This window comes from Mchenga conophoros, linkage group LG6 (assembly GCF_057382185.1).
Source record: "Mchenga conophoros isolate Kocher_MC1m ecotype Shallow Benthic linkage group LG6, M_conophoros_male_GT1.1, whole genome shotgun sequence".
Taxonomy (NCBI): domain Eukaryota; kingdom Metazoa; phylum Chordata; class Actinopteri; order Cichliformes; family Cichlidae; genus Mchenga; species Mchenga conophoros.
This window is the reverse complement of record NC_140531.1, coordinates 26657792-26676649: the sequence shown is the minus strand read 5'-3', so window position 1 is coordinate 26676649 and position 18858 is coordinate 26657792. Positions and strand designations below refer to the sequence as shown.

At 40.7% G+C, this 18858-nt stretch overlaps 1 protein-coding gene across 1 annotated transcript; it reads left to right on the top strand.

The window, feature by feature from the left end:
- The first annotated feature begins 250 nt into the window (after positions 1-250).
- keap1b (kelch-like ECH-associated protein 1b) lies at positions 251-17528 on the top strand. The gene is made up of 7 exons (XM_085277126.1): positions 251-359; positions 3989-5182; positions 7660-7905; positions 8949-9625; positions 10761-10966; positions 13864-14040; positions 14870-17528. The coding sequence occupies exons 2-7, from the start codon at positions 4877-4879 to the stop codon at positions 15109-15111; spliced, it is 1854 nt and encodes a 617-aa protein (XP_085133252.1). The 5' UTR covers positions 251-359; positions 3989-4876; the 3' UTR covers positions 15112-17528.
- The last annotated feature ends 1330 nt before the right edge of the window (positions 17529-18858 follow it).

Genomic DNA, 18858 nt, shown 5'->3' with positions numbered 1-18858 from the left:
TGAGATCCCTTTTTAAGTTGCTAAAATAAGTACCTGTTTTGCAGTTTTATCCTCTATATGGTATTTATAACAGATTTTGATTGACGTTAATGCTGCAGTTTTTGGCTCCCTGCCAAAAATTGGCCCAGCTTTTCCTTCGTTTTAAGAATTCCTTCTCAATAAAAGCCCCCTCCCACGGGGAGCGTTTGTCTGCCATTAGTAATAAACAGAGGCGGGCCAACGCTTTGGTGGCGAGCTCTTATTGTGAAGGCGAGATGAGGCCGGTACAATGCTTAGTCACGCTGAGTTACAGCTTTCCCCTCCTTTCTGTGTGGCTCGGGGCTCGGCAGACCGCGATGGAGGAATTGTTCTAGACTACGGTAATTCTCTGTTATTCCAAATTTAAGGAGCCATTAGTGATTAATGTCAGTTGTTTGGACATATCTGGATTTTGTGCGGGCGGGTTAGCAAGAATATATTTTGATACCGCTTTGTTAGCACGTTTGTTACGAGCTCGGCTCACAGCCGTTACTCTACTGTCTATTATTAGGAGCCTATTTTGCTGTCAGCTCTGTTTCCGAAACGTTTGACTTGTTGTTTTGATGGGGATTACGGCTCTTTCATCGTGAGACCTTCTGAGTTCACCGTCGTTGCAAACCCACCAGAAACCTGCAGCCGATTTTTCTTGCTCTCCTCTACCTTTGCATGCCAGGTCTGTGGATTATTTTTGTTTTACAAACGCAAGCTCAGAAATGATCCTCGTAGAGGACACACGGTGGCTTTTTGTGTGCTCTTCATGTCAGGTAAATGGCGCGGAAATCCAAGTCCATCAGGGTTTATGTAAAGGACTGGCTTCACTTCTGGGTCATGTTTTGGTACATCCAGTTCCACTGTTTGCTCGGTGAAGAGTTCACGATGAGTCACCGAAGAGAGCTGGTTGCCAAAATGCCCGAGAAACGCGCTGGACTCTGTACTTGTGTTTGTTTCACTTCTGGCTCGATTGCGTTTGCTGGCTTTGTAGCACAAAATAAAATAAAAATCGCTGACACAGCTGTAGGTGTAGCTCAGATCAAACTGTTAAACTTGTAGAGTCCCTCCAGTTGTTGTAAGACACCCAAGACCTGTAGGCCTGAAGGGTGGCACGCAAACCGACGTGCGGGGTCTCTGTCAGGGGTGAGTGTGCATCTTTATTACTGTGCTGTTGATGAGCCAACTTTCTTGTCAAGATTAGGGTTGCAGTGGAAGATTTTTAGCAGCATCAGCATAAATCGCTGGTTTATCGTTCACGTTCGTCTTTTAAAGATGTATACTGGACATTTTCAGTTTCTGTTTGAGTTCGTCCTTTAGTAAGGATTTACTGCTGCCAACTCCTTGAAACTTCCTTGTTTAGTGTCACCGTCGAGTGACAGTTTAATTGCACTTCTAGAACCTGTAATGAACAAGTTTTTTCATGTTAGAGGAGTAAAACCCTCCAGATGTTTGCTAGGAGTCATTTGGCTTATGGCATGTGAAATTTCAGGATTTCCCACATGTGTAGGTTATAAAATGTCTTAACAATAAATGTTATCATAATACGTGCAGTGTTTGTCAGCTGATTCATCAATTGATTGATTCAACAACAGATACTGTCTTTAGAGTGGCTTGGACCCAGTTATACCTGTCGCATTCATCATACCCAAAAACGTGTTTTTATTATTGATGAAATGTCAGAGAAATGCAGCAGGTATAGTGTGGGACTTGGAGAGCTTGTTTGTCAGTGAGTCGTTTCTGTCTGCTGTGGAAAGTGGGCGAGTTGGGCAATATGTTCTCCTGTGAAACTATTTCACCCAGAATCCTGGAAGGGGGGAGGCACAGCAGTAAATGTGAATCGCGGTGTGTTTCATATTACAGCGAGCTTAACTGGCTGACTTCCTCATGACGAGTTCCATCATGGTCACTGACGTGTTCCCATTTGTTGGTAAGATGAAAAACTCTCAAACTGAGTTTGGGTTTTTTTCCCCCTTAATCTTTAATGATTGCAAAGAACACGGTAACCTATTTGCAGATTGGAAAGCTACAAGGTCATAGAACCTGGCCTTTTGTTTTGCGTCCTTTTATCAATGCTTCACTTAACGATCAGTGTGCGTGTGTGTTTGTGTTGGTGTGTATACACAACTCACGGGTGCTTTGTTATATAACTGAACCCTCACAGCAGCATTGTTGCTGAGTAATTCAGACTCTTCCTGATCAGAGGGCTCCAAACAGACATTAACCACATGTTTCTTGTATTGTACGTCAATGTTGCAGGCAGTTCATATTCTGAAAAGAAGAAGTGGGATTGGAATAAAAATGAAGGCATTAAATTTTCAACTTAACGGGTTCAACGTAGTGGATCTGATCCCACATATTACCTGTAGAAGTATTTGTTTGTAAGCCAGTCTGCAGAGCCAGAGCCCTCTCCTCCTCCTGGATTACTCCGATAAAAGTACCTCTTGACTCTGATTAAAAGATTGTTTTGTTTTCTTAGCCTAATTTGGTTTAAACATGTCTGGAAGATGCTGCAATGGATGTACTTGGATTCTGCTGTTGGTTTGAACAAACTGTTCCCTCTGTTCAAACCCCCAGTGGATTGGCAACAGGGCAGAGCAAGAGCACACTTACTCATGCTGGCCTGTTAAATTAAAGCCTAATTTAAGTCACGGCGTTGTCCTTCAAAATGAGCAGCACTCCCTAGCTGCTGCTTACACACTCACTTACACTTACTTGCTGTTTTGCTTATATTGTTAGCCTCTCTATGTGGACGTTTTTTACTTTTAAAAGTACTGAAAGTAATAGGTAGGATTCCAGGCACTTGAGTTCCTCACCAACAGTTTTTCTTTTGCGTGTTTCACTTCAACCTGTCTTTTATCAGCTGTGCACACTACCTGTGTGTGAAGCGATGCCAGATAAGGAGAAACTATCATGACAAATGAAAACGCATTAGGCTACGTCCACACTAGCCCGGATAGATTTGAAAACGGCGTCCACACTAGCATTTTCAGTCATTTTCACGCAAAAGCAAGTGAGAACTAAAGAATTTGAAGAAAAGCTATCCGGAGCATGTACAAACTGATATTAATCTTTTTTAGGGCTGTCAAAGTTGAGAGCAATCAAAACAACTGCTGTATAATGCACTCGGCTATCTTTGTTTAATTGCTCACATGACTGCATCACATGACTAAAATGCGTCATCGTTTTAGAAAGTCTGCGTTTTCGAGTGTCCACACTGCGACGGGACAGCTCTTTGAAATGTATGTGTTTTCGAGAGCATTTTCAAAATGCTGCGTTTTTTCTTGAGGAAAACGCCGTCTCAGTGTGGACGGGAGGTCAAAGCGGAGAGAAAACGCTGCGTTTTCAAAACACATTAGTGTGGACGTAGCCTGACTTTGCATCTGCCCTACTTAAGAGCACCTGTTGGATAAGCCCTTACAGCTATTGTAGTACTCCCTTTGTTTTTTAAATTGTCTTGGATTACAAACAGAATTAGTAAAGCAATGTTTTAAATCAAGCCTGATAAGTATTTTTCGTTACTCAAATACAGTGTATTAAATAAACACTGTTCCTGGATTGGTACCCAGTACCAACACATACCTTATTATTGTATGTTGAGTTGAGGTAATCGTGTCGTATCAGAACTGGGGTAAAAAACAAAACAAAACTGGATCCGTGCATCAGTATTGGCGACTGATAGAGAGAACTAGAGTTTGGGACTCATAAAAGCAGAAGATGGTTTTTGTTTTTTGTTTTTTTAATGAGCTGCATAGTCATCGTTACAAAGACAAAGCCTTGACTGTAAGTGGAGTGCATGAGGAAGAATGACAGAGAATTATGTGTCACTGCATTGATAAAGTTTTGTTGTATGAGTTCATAGGTAAAGAATAGTGCTGAATCACTCGCTATGCAAGGCATTGATGTACATATGTAGACCGAGCAGAGAAGCAGAGTTTATCAGTATGAAACAAACACATGCTCTCTCTCTTTCTCTCCCCAGCTGTCAGCTGAACCAACTGCTTCTTAGTAAGTAAACAAACAAATAGGTGGGCATCCTCAAGGAAGGCTTCTCCAGAGAAAACAACGAAACACCGCTACCACTTCATTCCTAAAGGCTCAACTGCCTCACCTAGAGTCTCGGACTCTGAATAGCTCTTTTGAAGACAGCTTTGATTATTACTTTTTGTAACAAAGCAATAGATTTTATTTTATTTTTTTATCACTGTGCAAGATTGATCTGCACAGTTTGTGAATCTGGCACAGCTCTTGAGTTGTTTGATTGAAGACTTTTTGAGCAGTCAAAATATATTTGATTAGAAGGCTCAGAGGAAGACAAGATAACAGAGACGTACTGCAAACTGACTGTTTATATTGCTGGGTATGATTAATACGTTTCTGCTGAAATAATAGAGAAGTGGAAAGGAAAGCAACTGTATTGCCAACACAAACAACTGATCTGAGTCTGGAGCAGTTCTTACTTTGCCTGCTATTCTCTAACTCTTTCTCTGAAAAGTTAACCTTCAAACAAAACCAGAGGGACCCTTAATTCAAGGCATTTTAATTATGTTGGAACTGCAGCATATATTAGTACATGCAGCCATGAGTGGCAGCCTTGCATTCAACGCTCTAGTAATGCCATAATGGGGCGAATGGCTGGACTGAAGTACTGAACATAGCAAGGAAATCCCCATGTTTTTATAAACCAGACATAACTCTTTTACTCATAGAAAAGTCAGGAGGGCCTGGAGCTTTCTGCTTGGCTGTCTACCAAATTCCTCAAATTAAATTCTTTTATTTCGACCCATGCCTGCATGTGGTGCAAGGATGCCCCATAACGCCATCCACTGTTCTTGAGAAGGCGACCAAAGAGGAGGAGAAAGGGTAGGAAATGACGGAGTGTTTGACAGAATACAAAGCGCTGGTGACTCCGTCCACGCGCAATGGTCACCGCGTCTTCAGCTACACGCTCGAGAGCCACACGTCAGCCGCCTTCGCCATCATGAACGAGCTGCGGCTGGAGCGGCAGCTGTGCGACGTCACGCTACGCGTGCGCTACAAGGACCTGGAGGCGGTGGACTTTGTGGCTCACAAGGTGGTGTTGGCCTCCTCGTCCCCGGTCTTCAGGGCCATGTTCACCAACGGCCTGAAGGAGTGCGGTATGGAGTTGGTGCCCATCGAAGGAATTCACCCCAAGGTTAGTCTGTTTTATCCTTGCCTGAATGTTTTGTTTGATTTGTACTCATTTAAATGTAGCTGTAGTATTGTGTTTATTTGTTGACTTCCGAATAACTAAATGGGAATCGAGTTACTCCTCTTTCAGCATAAACCGGCCTCACATTATTACAAGGAAAATCCAGTATGTATGGGATAGAGCTGGGCGATAGAACGATAACGATATGTATCGCGATATAACTTTTACTCGATAGAGAAATTAAGCTATCGCGATAGACCTCGCCGCTCTTGTTCTCTTAAAAAAAAAAAAAAAAAAAAAAAAAAGGTCAGCCAATCCAAATTCAGTAGCGCAGAGCCGAACCAATCACAGCCGCAGCGTCACGTCGCGTGACTTGTTACGTACAGCACAAGTGCCAAGCCGCACGTGTGTTTGTTTGGGAAGCAGCCAGCGGGTAATGGAGCCAGCGCGTAATGGAGGAAATGAGTGTGCCGACTAGAAAAATCAACCGAGCGTGACCGAAGAGAAAACAGATGATGGTTCCAACGCCGGAGAGATTGTCGAACGGAAGAGCCATAGAAGTTCCGTAGTGGGAAGGTATTTCGGCTATTTCAAGTCTGACAAAAAACAGAGTAGCGTGCACTGTAAATTGTGCCGAAAGCAAGTCTGGAAATACAATAAACTGGTGCATGCGTCACACTGTGCGCCACGTTATTGTTTCGGTGAAATGAATTTCTACAATACTGTTACTGTTAATTCTACTCTCTGCAGTGTTTAAATGCTTACATATACACACAGTTACTGTCCCTCCACACATACGACTCGGTTCTGCTTCTATGCCGCAGCTTTGTTTACTTTTTCCCACCGAGGCTTCTAGACTTCTGATTGGCCAATATTTCTGCACGGTTAGGAATCTAGCGCCACCTGCTGCTTTGGCATGTTCATAGCAGCGTTTTCCTTCATTTCTGCCTTTATGTGTGGACGGGATTATTTTTTAAAACGAAAACGGAAAATCTCAGTTTTCAAAAATACCCGTGTACGTGTGGACGTAGCCTCAGTCTCTGACTGGAAGCGCTAATTCGTCATTCGGCTTTTGTCAGACTAAAGTAACTGTTAAAACTGTTTGAAAAGCTCAGCTATACAACAAGGAGAGATTGAGAATTTCCTTTTAGTTCTCAGTTTATTTGATATTGACAAAAGTTAGTCAGTTTTGTCTGTTCTTCTGTAAAACAAACTAAGATTTATTTTTAGAATTAATATTTTGTTTCTAAGTGGAATTGACAATTTAGTCTGTTTCATTTGTTCTATTTTGAAACTTAAACGCTTTAGCGGCTGCCTTTTGTGTAGTTTGCAATATTTGCCTTTATTTATCTGAAAAAGTCATGTTCCTTAAGTACATCTACCCTGTTGAACTTATTATGGGAAATAAATATTTAAAAACAAGCTGCTGATTATTTCACATTTTACTTGTGAGCAACGGCACATTTAAATCTTACAAATATAGTTATTTGGCTTATATCGTGATAGATATCGTTATCGCCTGAAATGAAAAAAACATATCGTGATATGAAAAAATCTCATATCGCCCAGCTCTAGTATGGGAATTGTAACTTTAAAACCAAGCTGTATACCACAATGGGCTTTTCCAGCATTGTTAGAAAAAAATGGCTCCACTCCCACAAAAATCCTGCACTGCTTTAAAGTGAAACAGAAAGTCAGAATTGCTTTAAAACCATACTCAGATGATCATACCTTTATAGATAACACCATCCACTGTTTTTCTTTATCATTTATCTTTGTACAAGTGCAATTAAAAGTCAAAACTAAATGAATATCAGCCTTACATCACACTGATTATTGACCAAATGGGTTATTCCAAGCATCTTGGAGGGTTTGCTACGATGCCTGCCCTTTTTAGTTGCTCTGTAGGACTCCTCCTTGTTGCTATATGACTGCATATTTGGATTTTACATTTTCTACATCACACTTTATGATTGTTAATGTCTTTATCTGAAGTGCTTAAAACATTTTTACAATACATGTAATTTATATTCGGAAAATGTGTGTACCCATGGATTGAGTGCATTTCTCTCTTTTCTTTTTTTTTTTAATCTTTTTTTCCATGAGCAAATAATATGTTCAAAGTAATTATGAGTCATATGTAAAAGTGCATAAATATTTTTCTATGGTACTCAGGACTGAAGTTCCACCTTTTTAAAAAGTAAGCTCTCTCTCTGTAAAACAGGTATGCACAGTGGCTAAACAGTTTTATCTTGACTTCCTTTACTTGCGTTGGGTGTTTACTGAGCTCACATAGAGTGTGATCGAAACAATATCTATGACGTGATAGCTTGTGAGATGCTAATCTGGGTTCCTTCCTTCCAGAATTTAGCATAGCATTAAATAATTTTTCTCTCCAGCTTCTCTCGCTCTAATTTTCTCATCTGTGCACTGACCTCCCACAGTCCAACCCCTTACGTTGTGTCTTTTCACCATTTCAGGTAATGGACAGACTGATAGAGTTTGCCTACACAGCCAGCATCTCTGTGGGTGAGAAGTGTGTCATCCATGTGATGAATGGTGCTGTCATGTACCAGATAGACAGCGTGGTCAAGGCCTGCTGTGATTTCCTCGTCCAGCAGCTTGACCCCAGCAACGCTATTGGCATTGCCAGCTTTGCAGAGCAGATCGGTTGCACAGAGCTCCACCAGAAGGCCAGAGAATACATCTACATGAACTTCAGCCAGGTAAGGCTTAAATAGCATCTCGAATGAAAGCATTTTCATTAGAATCACTGAACTGCATTGTTGGGCTGCACATGAAGTTGGAGCCACTCCTTGTAATTGTTTTTTCCTAATTTGTGGCGCTTAAGTAATGATTTTGTAACTTAGATATCAAGAATTAAACATTCTACAAATCTGTTCAAGTTTTTGGGGCAGGAAATCTGTGTGTAAAGTGTTTTGAGGTCTGAGTAAACAATGTTTCACTTGCTGCATTGTGGTTTCTTCTGGTGGGTTCAAGCTATGAGTCCACTGGCAGACTCATAGCTTGAATTCTCTTCACAAGAAGGCCAAGAGAATTCAAGCTATGAGTCACGATGACTTGTGAGTATCTATGTGGGTTTACTGGTGGCTGAAGCATAACTGACTGCAAAAGATGATGATACAACACAGTACAAGAAATGAAAGGACAGTTAATATTTCTCCCTCATAAGGAGATAAGATCAAGGGTAGGTCCAGCTTATGACAAAGACGTGTCACATGTCTGTCTGTGAGGTTAAACCTATAAATGGTATAATATTCAATACATGCCTGCTCACCAGAGATTTGACTTTTTAAATATATTGTGGCTGTCAGGGTAGGAAACCAGTTTTCCTTTGTTAGAAAGAGATTATTTGTTGCAAGAGTTTGTTTTGTCCTCACCGTTATGTTATAATTGATCAAAATAAGCAAAAACCAACTGATAAAGATTACATGATTGATCCATAATTTAAAATAAATCTGTTTGTATTTGGAACAGACTGTGCACAGTTTAATTGATCCAGCAGTTACTTTAGGTAAGAAAATTAGATGAGAATTTGCTGCTGGTCTAGATTCCATTCAGTCATATATGTCTGGATTTTGGACTTATGCAGCTGTCATTAGCTGTCTGGAAACTTTTAGCTCAGAAATATTAATCAGTTGTTTGAAAAATCTTTCCAGTTGTTGTAATTACTCACACCAGGTACTTTATTCTTTAACAACACGTGTATCATAAAAAGTTACTTTAAATCTGTACTCCTGCTTTCCAGGTAGCAACCCAAGAGGAATTCTTCAACTTGTCCCACTGCCAGCTGGTCAACCTGATCAGCCGCGACGAGCTCAACGTGCGCTGTGAGTCCGAAGTCTTCCAGGCATGCGTGGCCTGGGTGCGATATGACCGGGAGAACAGGCGACCGTACGTCCAAGCCTTACTCCAGGCTGTCCGCTGCCATTCCCTCACCCCCAACTTCCTGCAGACCCAGCTTCAGTCTCTGGACTGGGACCCACAGTGTAAAGACTACCTGGCTCAGATCTTCCAGGACCTCACCCTCCACAAACCCACCAAAGTGATTTCTTGTAGAACTCCCAAGGTGCCGCAGCTCATCTACACAGCAGGGGGTTATTTCCGTCAGTCGCTCAGCTACCTGGAGGCTTACAACCCTTGCACGGGAACCTGGCTGAGGCTTGCCGACCTGCAGGTACCCCGAAGCGGCCTGGCCGCCTGTGTGATCAGTGGGCTTTTCTATGCTGTTGGTGGAAGAAACAACGCGCCTGATGGTAACATGGACTCAAACGCTTTAGACTGTTACAATCCTATGAACAACTGCTGGCTGCCGTGTGCACCCATGAGCGTGCCCAGGAACCGAATCGGAGTCGGGGTCATCGATGGCATGGTATATGCAGTTGGTGGATCACATGGGTGCATTCATCATAATAGTGTGGAAAGGTAAGTCAAGTTGGCTAATAATGGAAGATGGTATTACTTTTATTACACAGACCAATTCTGCCTATTTTGAATTTATTCTTTTATCAATTATGTGTGTTTGAATGTAGAAAGAAAACCAGCAGTCTTTTACTGGTTGAATAGTTAAGTAACAATTACAGTATGTGGTCAGCACAGGTCATTTTAATGAAAGGCTTATGGTTGTGTCTGTCAAGAGAAGTAATCGGGTAACTTCCTGGAAACATTTTACTTCCTGCAATTTATTTTTAGATCACACAAAGCTGCTGTGAGGGTGTTTGAGTCTACAGGGAAATATTTTTGTAATATTAAACTTAGTGACAATTGAAAAGAGAAACAAGACACCTTTTGTTTCTCTCTCAATCTAAGCTTGGCACGAAATGCTTGTACGAACATTGTTATATGACCAGATCAAGAAGAACTAATACTCATTCTTTCTCAGATTGCTTAACATCTTGAGATAATCCTGCCGGATGCAGCTTTTAATCCACACCTGTGAAACGGCAGCTTTGTTTAGGTGCTTTCTGGTGTTGGGTATGAACAGTGACTTAACAACATACATTTTAATAAATAATAACAAAAAGGGAAGCGGAGAGCCCATCAAGTCCCATGAGAAATATCCGAGGTGCCGTATTGGCCTTGCTCTGACTAACCTTGACATAAACCTGCCCCAGATTTTTCACTGCTACCCATTTAAAACTGGGATTACGAACATTTTAATTCAAGGCAGAAACTTTACCCAAAAGTTGGCTTTGTTCCTAAAATAGAAGATCTTACGCAGGTAGCCCACAGTCTCGGTGAAAGAGGAACATGTCCAGCCAGTCTGAACAATCATGTAACATCCGAAAGCACATATGACGCACTGTAGCACAACGGCTAACCACAGATACTGAGGAATGAAACTAATGAATCTGTGGAGCAGACTCCTGGCAGTGGTTCATTCATTGGGATGATTAGTTACAAGAGTTGGTTACATTTGCGATTTAGAAACCCGATAAGTAAACTGACTAATGTTATTAGTTGGCAAAAAGAAAACGGGAATTTAAAGCTCGGAAATATAGCGATAATTACTTTCTTTTCAAACTATGTAGCCTTCTTAGTTTGTGTTGGTTCTCCACAGGTATGATCCAGAACAGGATCAGTGGCAGCTGGTAGCCCCGATGTTAACACGACGTATCGGTGTGGGTGTGGCGGTCATCAACCGGCTGCTCTACGCTGTGGGGGGGTTCGACGGGGCCAACCGGCTCAGTTCCTGTGAGTGCTACAACCCTGAGAAGGATGAGTGGAAGACCATGGCTCCGATGAACACGGTCCGCTCCGGAGCTGGTAAGAAGGAATTGTAAAGCTGCCTCCTAATGATGAAAAACGTTTCTGAAAAACAATCAATTTACACAACTGCCCGTGCAGTTTTCCACCTGTGATTTGTAAAGATTTGCAAGACTTCCTGCCCCTGCAGACCTTCCTGTTTTTGCTAGGTAGACCCAAGCAGTACTTAAACCAGACAGCAAGGGCAGCTTAATAGTGAGGCAAAGCAAATAAACAAAGATTTCAGGTAAAAAGCAACATTTCTCAAAAAAAAAGAAAAAACAATTGAGAAATTAGACAGAACCTATAATAATCTTGCAGTAGAGTGTATATGGAAAAAGTGAAGCCAAAATATCTAGGCATTTTATTGACGTCTTTTGGCAAGCTTTGAGATGTGAAATCCAACTGGACTCTGGGAAGAAACTAGTTACCTCAGCAGTTATTACTCATATCTAGAGAACAGACCCAAGACTTTGGCAGGAAGTCTTTATGTATGGATGCTTATTAGTACTCTTATTGTTACTACTTTCCATATTTTGGTGTAAAATAAACAGAAGCGTGACTGTGGCCCCTTTTGTCAAATTGGTAAGCTTAGTTTTGTGTTACTTTTTTAACTTCTGCGATAAGTTATAAAAGGAAGAAGGTGTGTTTTGTAACGTGCATCTGGGGTTAACGACTGGTAACAGGTCTGACCATGTCAACACTGGTTATCGCTCTGTCCACAGTTTTGAACAGCGTGTCCTGTCAACCGTGACCAAAAAACTCTCATATTTTAACAATCAAATGCTGTTACTTGAAACCTGTGTGAAATTCAGTGATTGTGTGGGTCAGTCAAACTTCGATATCATGTAAATCATGTATCTGTTTGTAAAAAGACTTCCATTTGAATAGAAATCTAAGTGAAAATGGCCCTAAGCGACTTTTTTCTGTGATCTCAGTGAACTTTCCTCATGACTTATTAGGGCTCAATCGCTAGTTTCAGCTCAGACTAAATCAAACATACAGAGATCCAGAGATAACTCCTCACTTCTGGTTTCAAAACATACCGATGGAGACGGTAAAAATGCTCAGGTTGAGGTTTTGAAACTGGACTTCCCAAACCAATGAGTGTCATTGCTCTGGCAGCATCCATCTTCTAAACTGTGTGTGATAGGATAAAGGTGTCCATGAGATATTTTGGCTTTGCTACAGTGGGCAAAATCTGCTATGTTGTCAGTCTCTGCACAGAGTCAATAAACAAGAAGCACTCCGAGCACAATCCCCCCACCCAAGCACCTCACCATTTGGGCACTATTTAAATTTTAAGGGATTAGTATTGTGTTTTGTATTCATTCATTTTTAATTTTTTTTTTTTTTTGGATTTCGTTAGTTTTCAATTTGCTTAAAAAAAATAATGTTTGTAGTGCAGTAGAAATTAAATGTTGACAATAAAAACATAGGTCAGAAGTCCAAAGAAAATTTTATCTTTAAAATCTCCATTGATCATACCTTATATGATTAAATGTTTTAAATAGCTCTATGACCTCCAGATCTGTGTGTTGACCTTGAAGAGGTCAAATTTGACATGATAATTAAAATCTTTATGCTGGTACTTCATATATGTTGACACACCACATTTGTAAGTAGGGCTGCACGATTTTGCATAAAATGAGAATCACGATTTTTTTTTTTTTTTTGGCTTAGAATTGAGATCACGATTCTCTCACGATTTTCTTTTCCAGTATAAATATTTATTGCACTTATTAACTGCACATCAACTTCGTAACAGTTGAGACTGAACATAAAAACAATAAATAAACATAAAAACAACAAATGTCTCACATTTTGTTGTTGCCACAAAATGTTGTACTGCTTGAAATTCCATCTCCACCGTTCCTCGACACTGCGTGTATAGAGCAGGTAGTGCAACAATAGAAAAATAGTTGCGGGACGGCACTCGTTTGTCTAGGGTGTTGATCATTTTCCTAAATCCCTCGTTTTGCACAGTGTTGATGGGAGCCATATCTTTGGTCAGGTGATAAGTAATAGCCTCCGTAATTTCTTTGTGCCTGCGGGAGTTCGACGGGTATAGGGAAGCGCTGTATAAGGTTCCCATTATTGATGTTTGGGTGGTTGACCGGGACGGATTTTCTCCAGTCACTTTCTCGTCATCCCTGACGTGCTCTCCGTTGTTTTTTCCCTGCCAATTTTAGCAGCCAGCTTCTGTATCACGTGGTATAAGGCTCCGCCCTTGTCATTTGTTGAGCAGGAAGAGTGAGCGCTTGTTTTCATGCAGATTACGTCCCGGATCAAAATGCGGTACAGTCATCGTCTTTTTTTTTTTCTTTTTTTTTTTTTAAATTGTTGTCATTTGGAAATAAGATCGCACATAAGTATAAATTGAGATTGCGATTTTCTAACGATTAATCGTGCAGCCCTATTTGTAAGGATCATAGTTTCTAAGTTATAAGGATTCTTTCTTTTCTTTTTCTTTTTTTCTCTTCTTTTTTTTTTTTTTTTTTTTTTTTTTTTTAAGCAAATAAATCATTATGTTGACCTTTTAAGATCATGGTGGATGTAAGCCAAATTTGAATGGATTGGTAACATTTTACAACCCTCACACAAGTGTTAAAATAAACACAACCTCCTTGGCAGAGGCAATGATTTTTCTTAATCAAGAAACGCATTAAAGAAAAAACAAAACACTTATGTGGGGAGTGTGTATGCCTTTCTTTGTGTGTCCTTAAATACATGGTTGGCCTGGAGTTTTAATTGTCTTTTCCTTTTTTTTTTCTTTTTTTTATGATGGCAGTCAAAACAAAGCTACCTGTGACCGTAGCGTAGACGTTACTCTTTTCTTCAGCCAGTTCTGGCATGTGCTTACATGTGTCTGCCCACATTTAGTTTGAATAAATGAAACAGTTGACCTTTTCTTTTAGGCGTGTGTGCACTTGGCAATCAGATCTTTGTGATGGGCGGATACGACGGCACCAACCAGCTGAACACGGTGGAGCGCCATGATGTAGAAACCGATACGTGGAGCTTTGCTGCCTCCATGAGGCACAGACGCAGTGCTCTGGGAGTCACTGCGCTGCATGGACGCATCTATGTGTTGGGTGAGTAATGTAGCTCGTAGAAGCCTGCTGAGAAAAAAGCAACGATTTGATTTACAAAATATGTTTTAATTATTATACCGATATCAATGCAATTATTTTGTTCACCTCCCACATTTACAATCATTGGGTGTGAGCCAGTACTCATTTAGGTCACGAGCACCACACCACAGCATTTCATTCAGGTTGAGGTTTGGACTTTGGGATATTACAACACCTTCATTGTTTACTTTTTCAGCCATTCTTTAGTAGCTTTGCTACTGTTCTCGCGATCATTGGCCTGTTGCATGACCTCGTTTTGGCCAAATTTCAGCTGTCAGGCAGATGGCCTCACACTTGACTCTAGAATACTTTGGTAAACAGTACTTTGGTCTTGTGGCTGTAAAACATGCCCATATCATAACGCCTTCACCACCATGGACGGTTGTCTTGTGGTTTGTTCAATTGCGTCTTTGCAGGTTTGTTTGTTTGTTTTTATTTAGTTTTTTTGGTTTTCACACACTGCTTCTGCGTTTCAGTTTGTGTTAAATAAATAATGCCAGAGTGTGTAATATGTCATGTGATGTTGTGTTTACCTAGGAAGTCAAAATTAGAAACAGGGTGTGCTTTCTTTTTAATGTGTCTGCGTATTAAAACTCTTTGTAGTGTAACCGTTAAGTGTTTAGATGTATTTTGCAAGGCATGATTAACCTTGGGTAACTTGTTCAGTTTTTGTGACTATAAAATGTAAATATTTAAGTTTTTATGAGTCACAGTAGCAATAACTAACTCCTATTTACTCACTCCACTTAGTGTTTGTTATCCATAGCTCAGATCTGTGCTGTGCTTACAGGAGGTTACGATGGCAGCACTTTCCTCGACAGTGTGGAGTGTTACGACCCAGAGCAGGACACTTGGTCAGAGGTGACCCACATGACTTCAGGCCGCAGCGGCGTGGGAGTGGCTGTCACCATGGAGCCCTGCCAAAAGGATTTATTGCAGTGTCAGGCATGTGACGGTGGAAGAACCAGTGGCAAGGCCGACCCTTCGGCAAATGCACGCGAAGATCTGAGCAGGACCCGATCCACACACTGACACGCATCTCAAAACTGACCTGTGAAAACTGGTCCTTTAAATTGAGTATCGTTATAAGATCCAGACAGTCTAGCTTTGTGCTCCAACGCGGCATTTGAAGCCCTCAGCTAGATCATCATTTGTAAAGTTCAAGTAAAGGGCTCCATAGTAAAAAGGTCACTTTACTGGCCCGATGAGTCATCAGGGGCTCTTTATTGCATTTAAAGAGCAAACTAAATCTGATAGGTGAAGGAAATACTTCAAGCGATCGATTATGTAAACAAAACGTAGCGTGTGCGTGTGCGTGTGTGTGTGTGTGTGTGTGCAGCAATCAAAGTGCCATTACAATGCCTGTGGGCATTATCACTATGTCGGTATATTCTCCTGAGGTGCTTATGTGGGAAGGCACAGGCTGAGTCACTGTGTGGAAATTAGTGTTAACCCAGAGAGCCACAAGATGAAGATCGTACAGTGGGCCTCATGCAAGAGCTTGTTTGACGTGCTTATACAGACCATCTTAATTCAGTCCAATAGTTCTTTACAAAATCACAATCTGCACATTAAAAAAGAATACATAAATAAATAAAGAAGAAGAATTTAAGCTCCTGATGTTGGATATATCCAGTACTAGCAGTCCAAAAAAACTGTGTAGTAACAGGTTTTTGATATAGCACAGGAACCATTATTTCCCTCCTGTTTATTGTATATGACAGTTATTTGCTGTTATTTTTAGTAGTAATGTACATGTTTAAACTCACCATCTGTTTAGAACTCATTTTTTTGCAAATAATCTATTTTTATTTAAAGTGGACATCCTGTATGACGCCTGTGAAGGCACGCGGAAGATATTTAAATCGGTTGTTGTTGATCTAAGCTGAAGACAGATTCTGCAGCTCCAGAGCTCTTATCCCACCTTAAATATTTTCAAGAACATTTTGGATTACTGGATCACACACAAGAATATACCTGTGATATAAAAGAGGGTTTTCAAGCAAGCTGGCAAGGTGGTTCCAGTTTTAAATCCAAGAACAAACGGCCTGTGCGAGGCATTTGGTGTTGGTGTGATCCCTCGCCTGCAACACCAACCATGACGTGTGCTGTTAGATTCCAAGAAGAAATACTTTGGCCTTTCTTACATGACTACCTGAGGCTCTGCTGCAGGTTTATTTTGGTAGGCACGGCTAAAACTAGCAGTCCTGCAGTAAATCCAGCTTTCACAGTGGGTTTCTACTGTTTTGTTGCCTTTTAGTGATCTTACTGGGGCAAAATAATAAACGCCTGTCACTTTGGTGCATAACACTTCCACAGAATCACCACCTTTTTATGGAACCACTTAATCAGAAATTACAACCTTCATGAAGGTAGGATTTATTGCAGGATGTCATATTATAGAGCATTACATCTAGTTAAGTGTGTATAATCATAAACTGGCAGCTGAGTTTCTGTTCCTTCAACTGCAGTCATTATGCAGCTGTACGGGTGTGGGGGAAAATGTGCATGCACCTGCCAAATTGTATAAATTGTCATCTCAGATTATGGTAGAAAGGATCTGCTTTAAGCAAGTGGTTCTTGCATGAGGCCCACTGTGACAAATTCAAGTGTTGATACAAGAGTCTGCATAGTAACAAATGTGTTCTTTAACTGATTGCATAAAATGTGAAACTTTAGTAAAATACTGAGCGATGCTTCTTCTCGGGCTCCACGATTGTCGTCCAGTGGGATCGGTGTGCAAAGCGCCAACAGAATGAAGAAATTAGTTTAGGCTGTGTTTAGAGGAATCAATACTGTAGCATTTAAACGGCCTGAATTGAAACATCTCACTATTTGCAGACAGAAATGAGACCCTCCCGCGCGCAGTAAACAATTTTTTTTGGATTTTCACATCCTTGAGACCTCAGACACAAATGACCATGTTTGTGCATTCGTGTTCAAATATTGTATACTAATGATTAAAAAAAAAAAAGGGGGGGGGGGGGGAAACTTGCTTAAAAAATGTATTTGTAACAGCGGTTTAAGCTACAAATGTTTTTAAGTGATGTTTTGTACATTGATATTCTACAAAGTCTTGTACAGGAATTCAGAGCTCACTTTTTTATTTATTTGTTCAGGTCCTTTGTGATTTTTCTTCTTCCTCTAAACTGACATCAGCTTTGTATTAAATTGGACTCTGGTGTAGTGTTTTAATAACTAGCATGCATTGTAACAAACTAGGAATGCCTGTTAATGCAGATTTTGGATGTTTGTTTAAAAAAAACGCAAAAAAAATAAAACAAAAAAAGAGAAACCGACGCTTCACCTTGAAAGGGACCTTTCCCCCCCTGTCCAGTGTTTGGATTAGAGATGAAAATATTTAAAAGCATCTGCTTTGTACATTTCTCCCCCCAAGCAAGACCTACCCTGTACAGTAATGCACTGTTAATTAAAATGTGTTTATTGCACTGCTGTAGTCATGTAATAATTTTAGTTCTGATAGTTGCTGGGTTGTGTGTGTTTTGTTTGTTTTTTTTCCTGTTTTTTATTCTTGATGTTACGTTCATTTGTGCTGTTTTCAAATCACTAGTGGCCACTAGAGGGAGCTAATGCGCCTTCATATCTTCTTGTATTTTATTTCTACATTTACCCTAAAATAAAGTTACCAATTTACGCTTTTTGCTAAAGATGGATGCTCCCTGACCACTTTGATAGGTACATCTGATTAACTACTTATTAATGCAACTATCTAATCATACGATCACGTGTCAGCGTCCCACTACATTCGGGCATGAACACATGGTCTGCGTGGCCTATTGAAGTTCAAAGTGAATGTCATCAAGATGATTCTAAGTGACTCTGAATGTGGTGTGGCTGTTGGGGCCAGGCGAGTTTTTTTTAGAAACTGCAGATGTGCTGGGATATCCCCCAACACAACCACCTTTAGCGTTTACACGGAATACAGCAAAAAAGAGGAAATGTCAAATTAGCAGGAAAAAACACTTGTTGATGCAGTAACTAATTTAGCACTTGTTACAACCAAGATATGCAGAAGAGTATCTTTAGTAGAGGCGAAATGTTGAAGCAGATGGGAACAAGAGCAGAAACCCACATCATTTCTCCTCTCTTGCTCTGATGATTCTTAATTTCTGCTGCAAAATTTGTGTGGTGGGGTCAGAATCTCATGTAAGCAAGCAATCCTGCTTTCTATTTATGTTCAGGCTGCTCGTGATGGTGAAGTGTATACTTTGAGCCCCAACTGAGCATCATTTAAACTCCACATCCTACCCATGCGTTCTTTCTGACCATGTCCATCTCTTAATGACCAAAGTGTACCCATTTTCGACATTATCCTGATTTTAGTGGAATAACCTGTAGGATGTTGAGCTTAAATAGTCTCAAACCAGTTTCCTGAAAATGACAATGAGTTTGCAATTCTCTGATGGCCTCGGCAGTCACCAGACCTCAATCTAATAAGGCATCTTTGGAATGTGGTGGAACCGGAGATTCATATCATGGACGTGCAGCTGACAGTGAAGGTGTGATCAATAAGGACCCAAATGCCTGAGTAATGTTTTTGAATCTATGCCATGAAGGATTAGGACATGGCAAAAAGAGCTTCAGCCCAGTATGAGCAAGATGCACCTAATAAAGTGTGCGTGTAGATACTAGTGTGCAAAGTCTCATTTTTATGATCTTTCTAGTGTGTTTTTCAGTGAGTCAAAAGCAGGTATGTCATTTACCGACCACCCATGATACCTCCCAACACATCTAATTTCCTGGCTAAACCCAGCAGGT

What these genes read in the sequence shown, in the direction of transcription:
- keap1b (XM_085277126.1), top strand. Translation starts at nt 4,877, where the DNA reads ATGACGGAGTGTTTGACAGAATACAAAGCGCTGGTGACTCCGTCCACG. An exon ending in TCTACATGAACTTCAGCCAG is followed by an intron (nt 7,906 to 8,948) that starts GTAAGGCTTAAA and finishes CCTGCTTTCCAG; the next exon opens with GTAGCAACCCAAGAGGAATT. An exon ending in CACGGTCCGCTCCGGAGCTG is followed by an intron (nt 10,967 to 13,863) that starts GTAAGAAGGAAT and finishes CTTTTCTTTTAG; the next exon opens with GCGTGTGTGCACTTGGCAAT.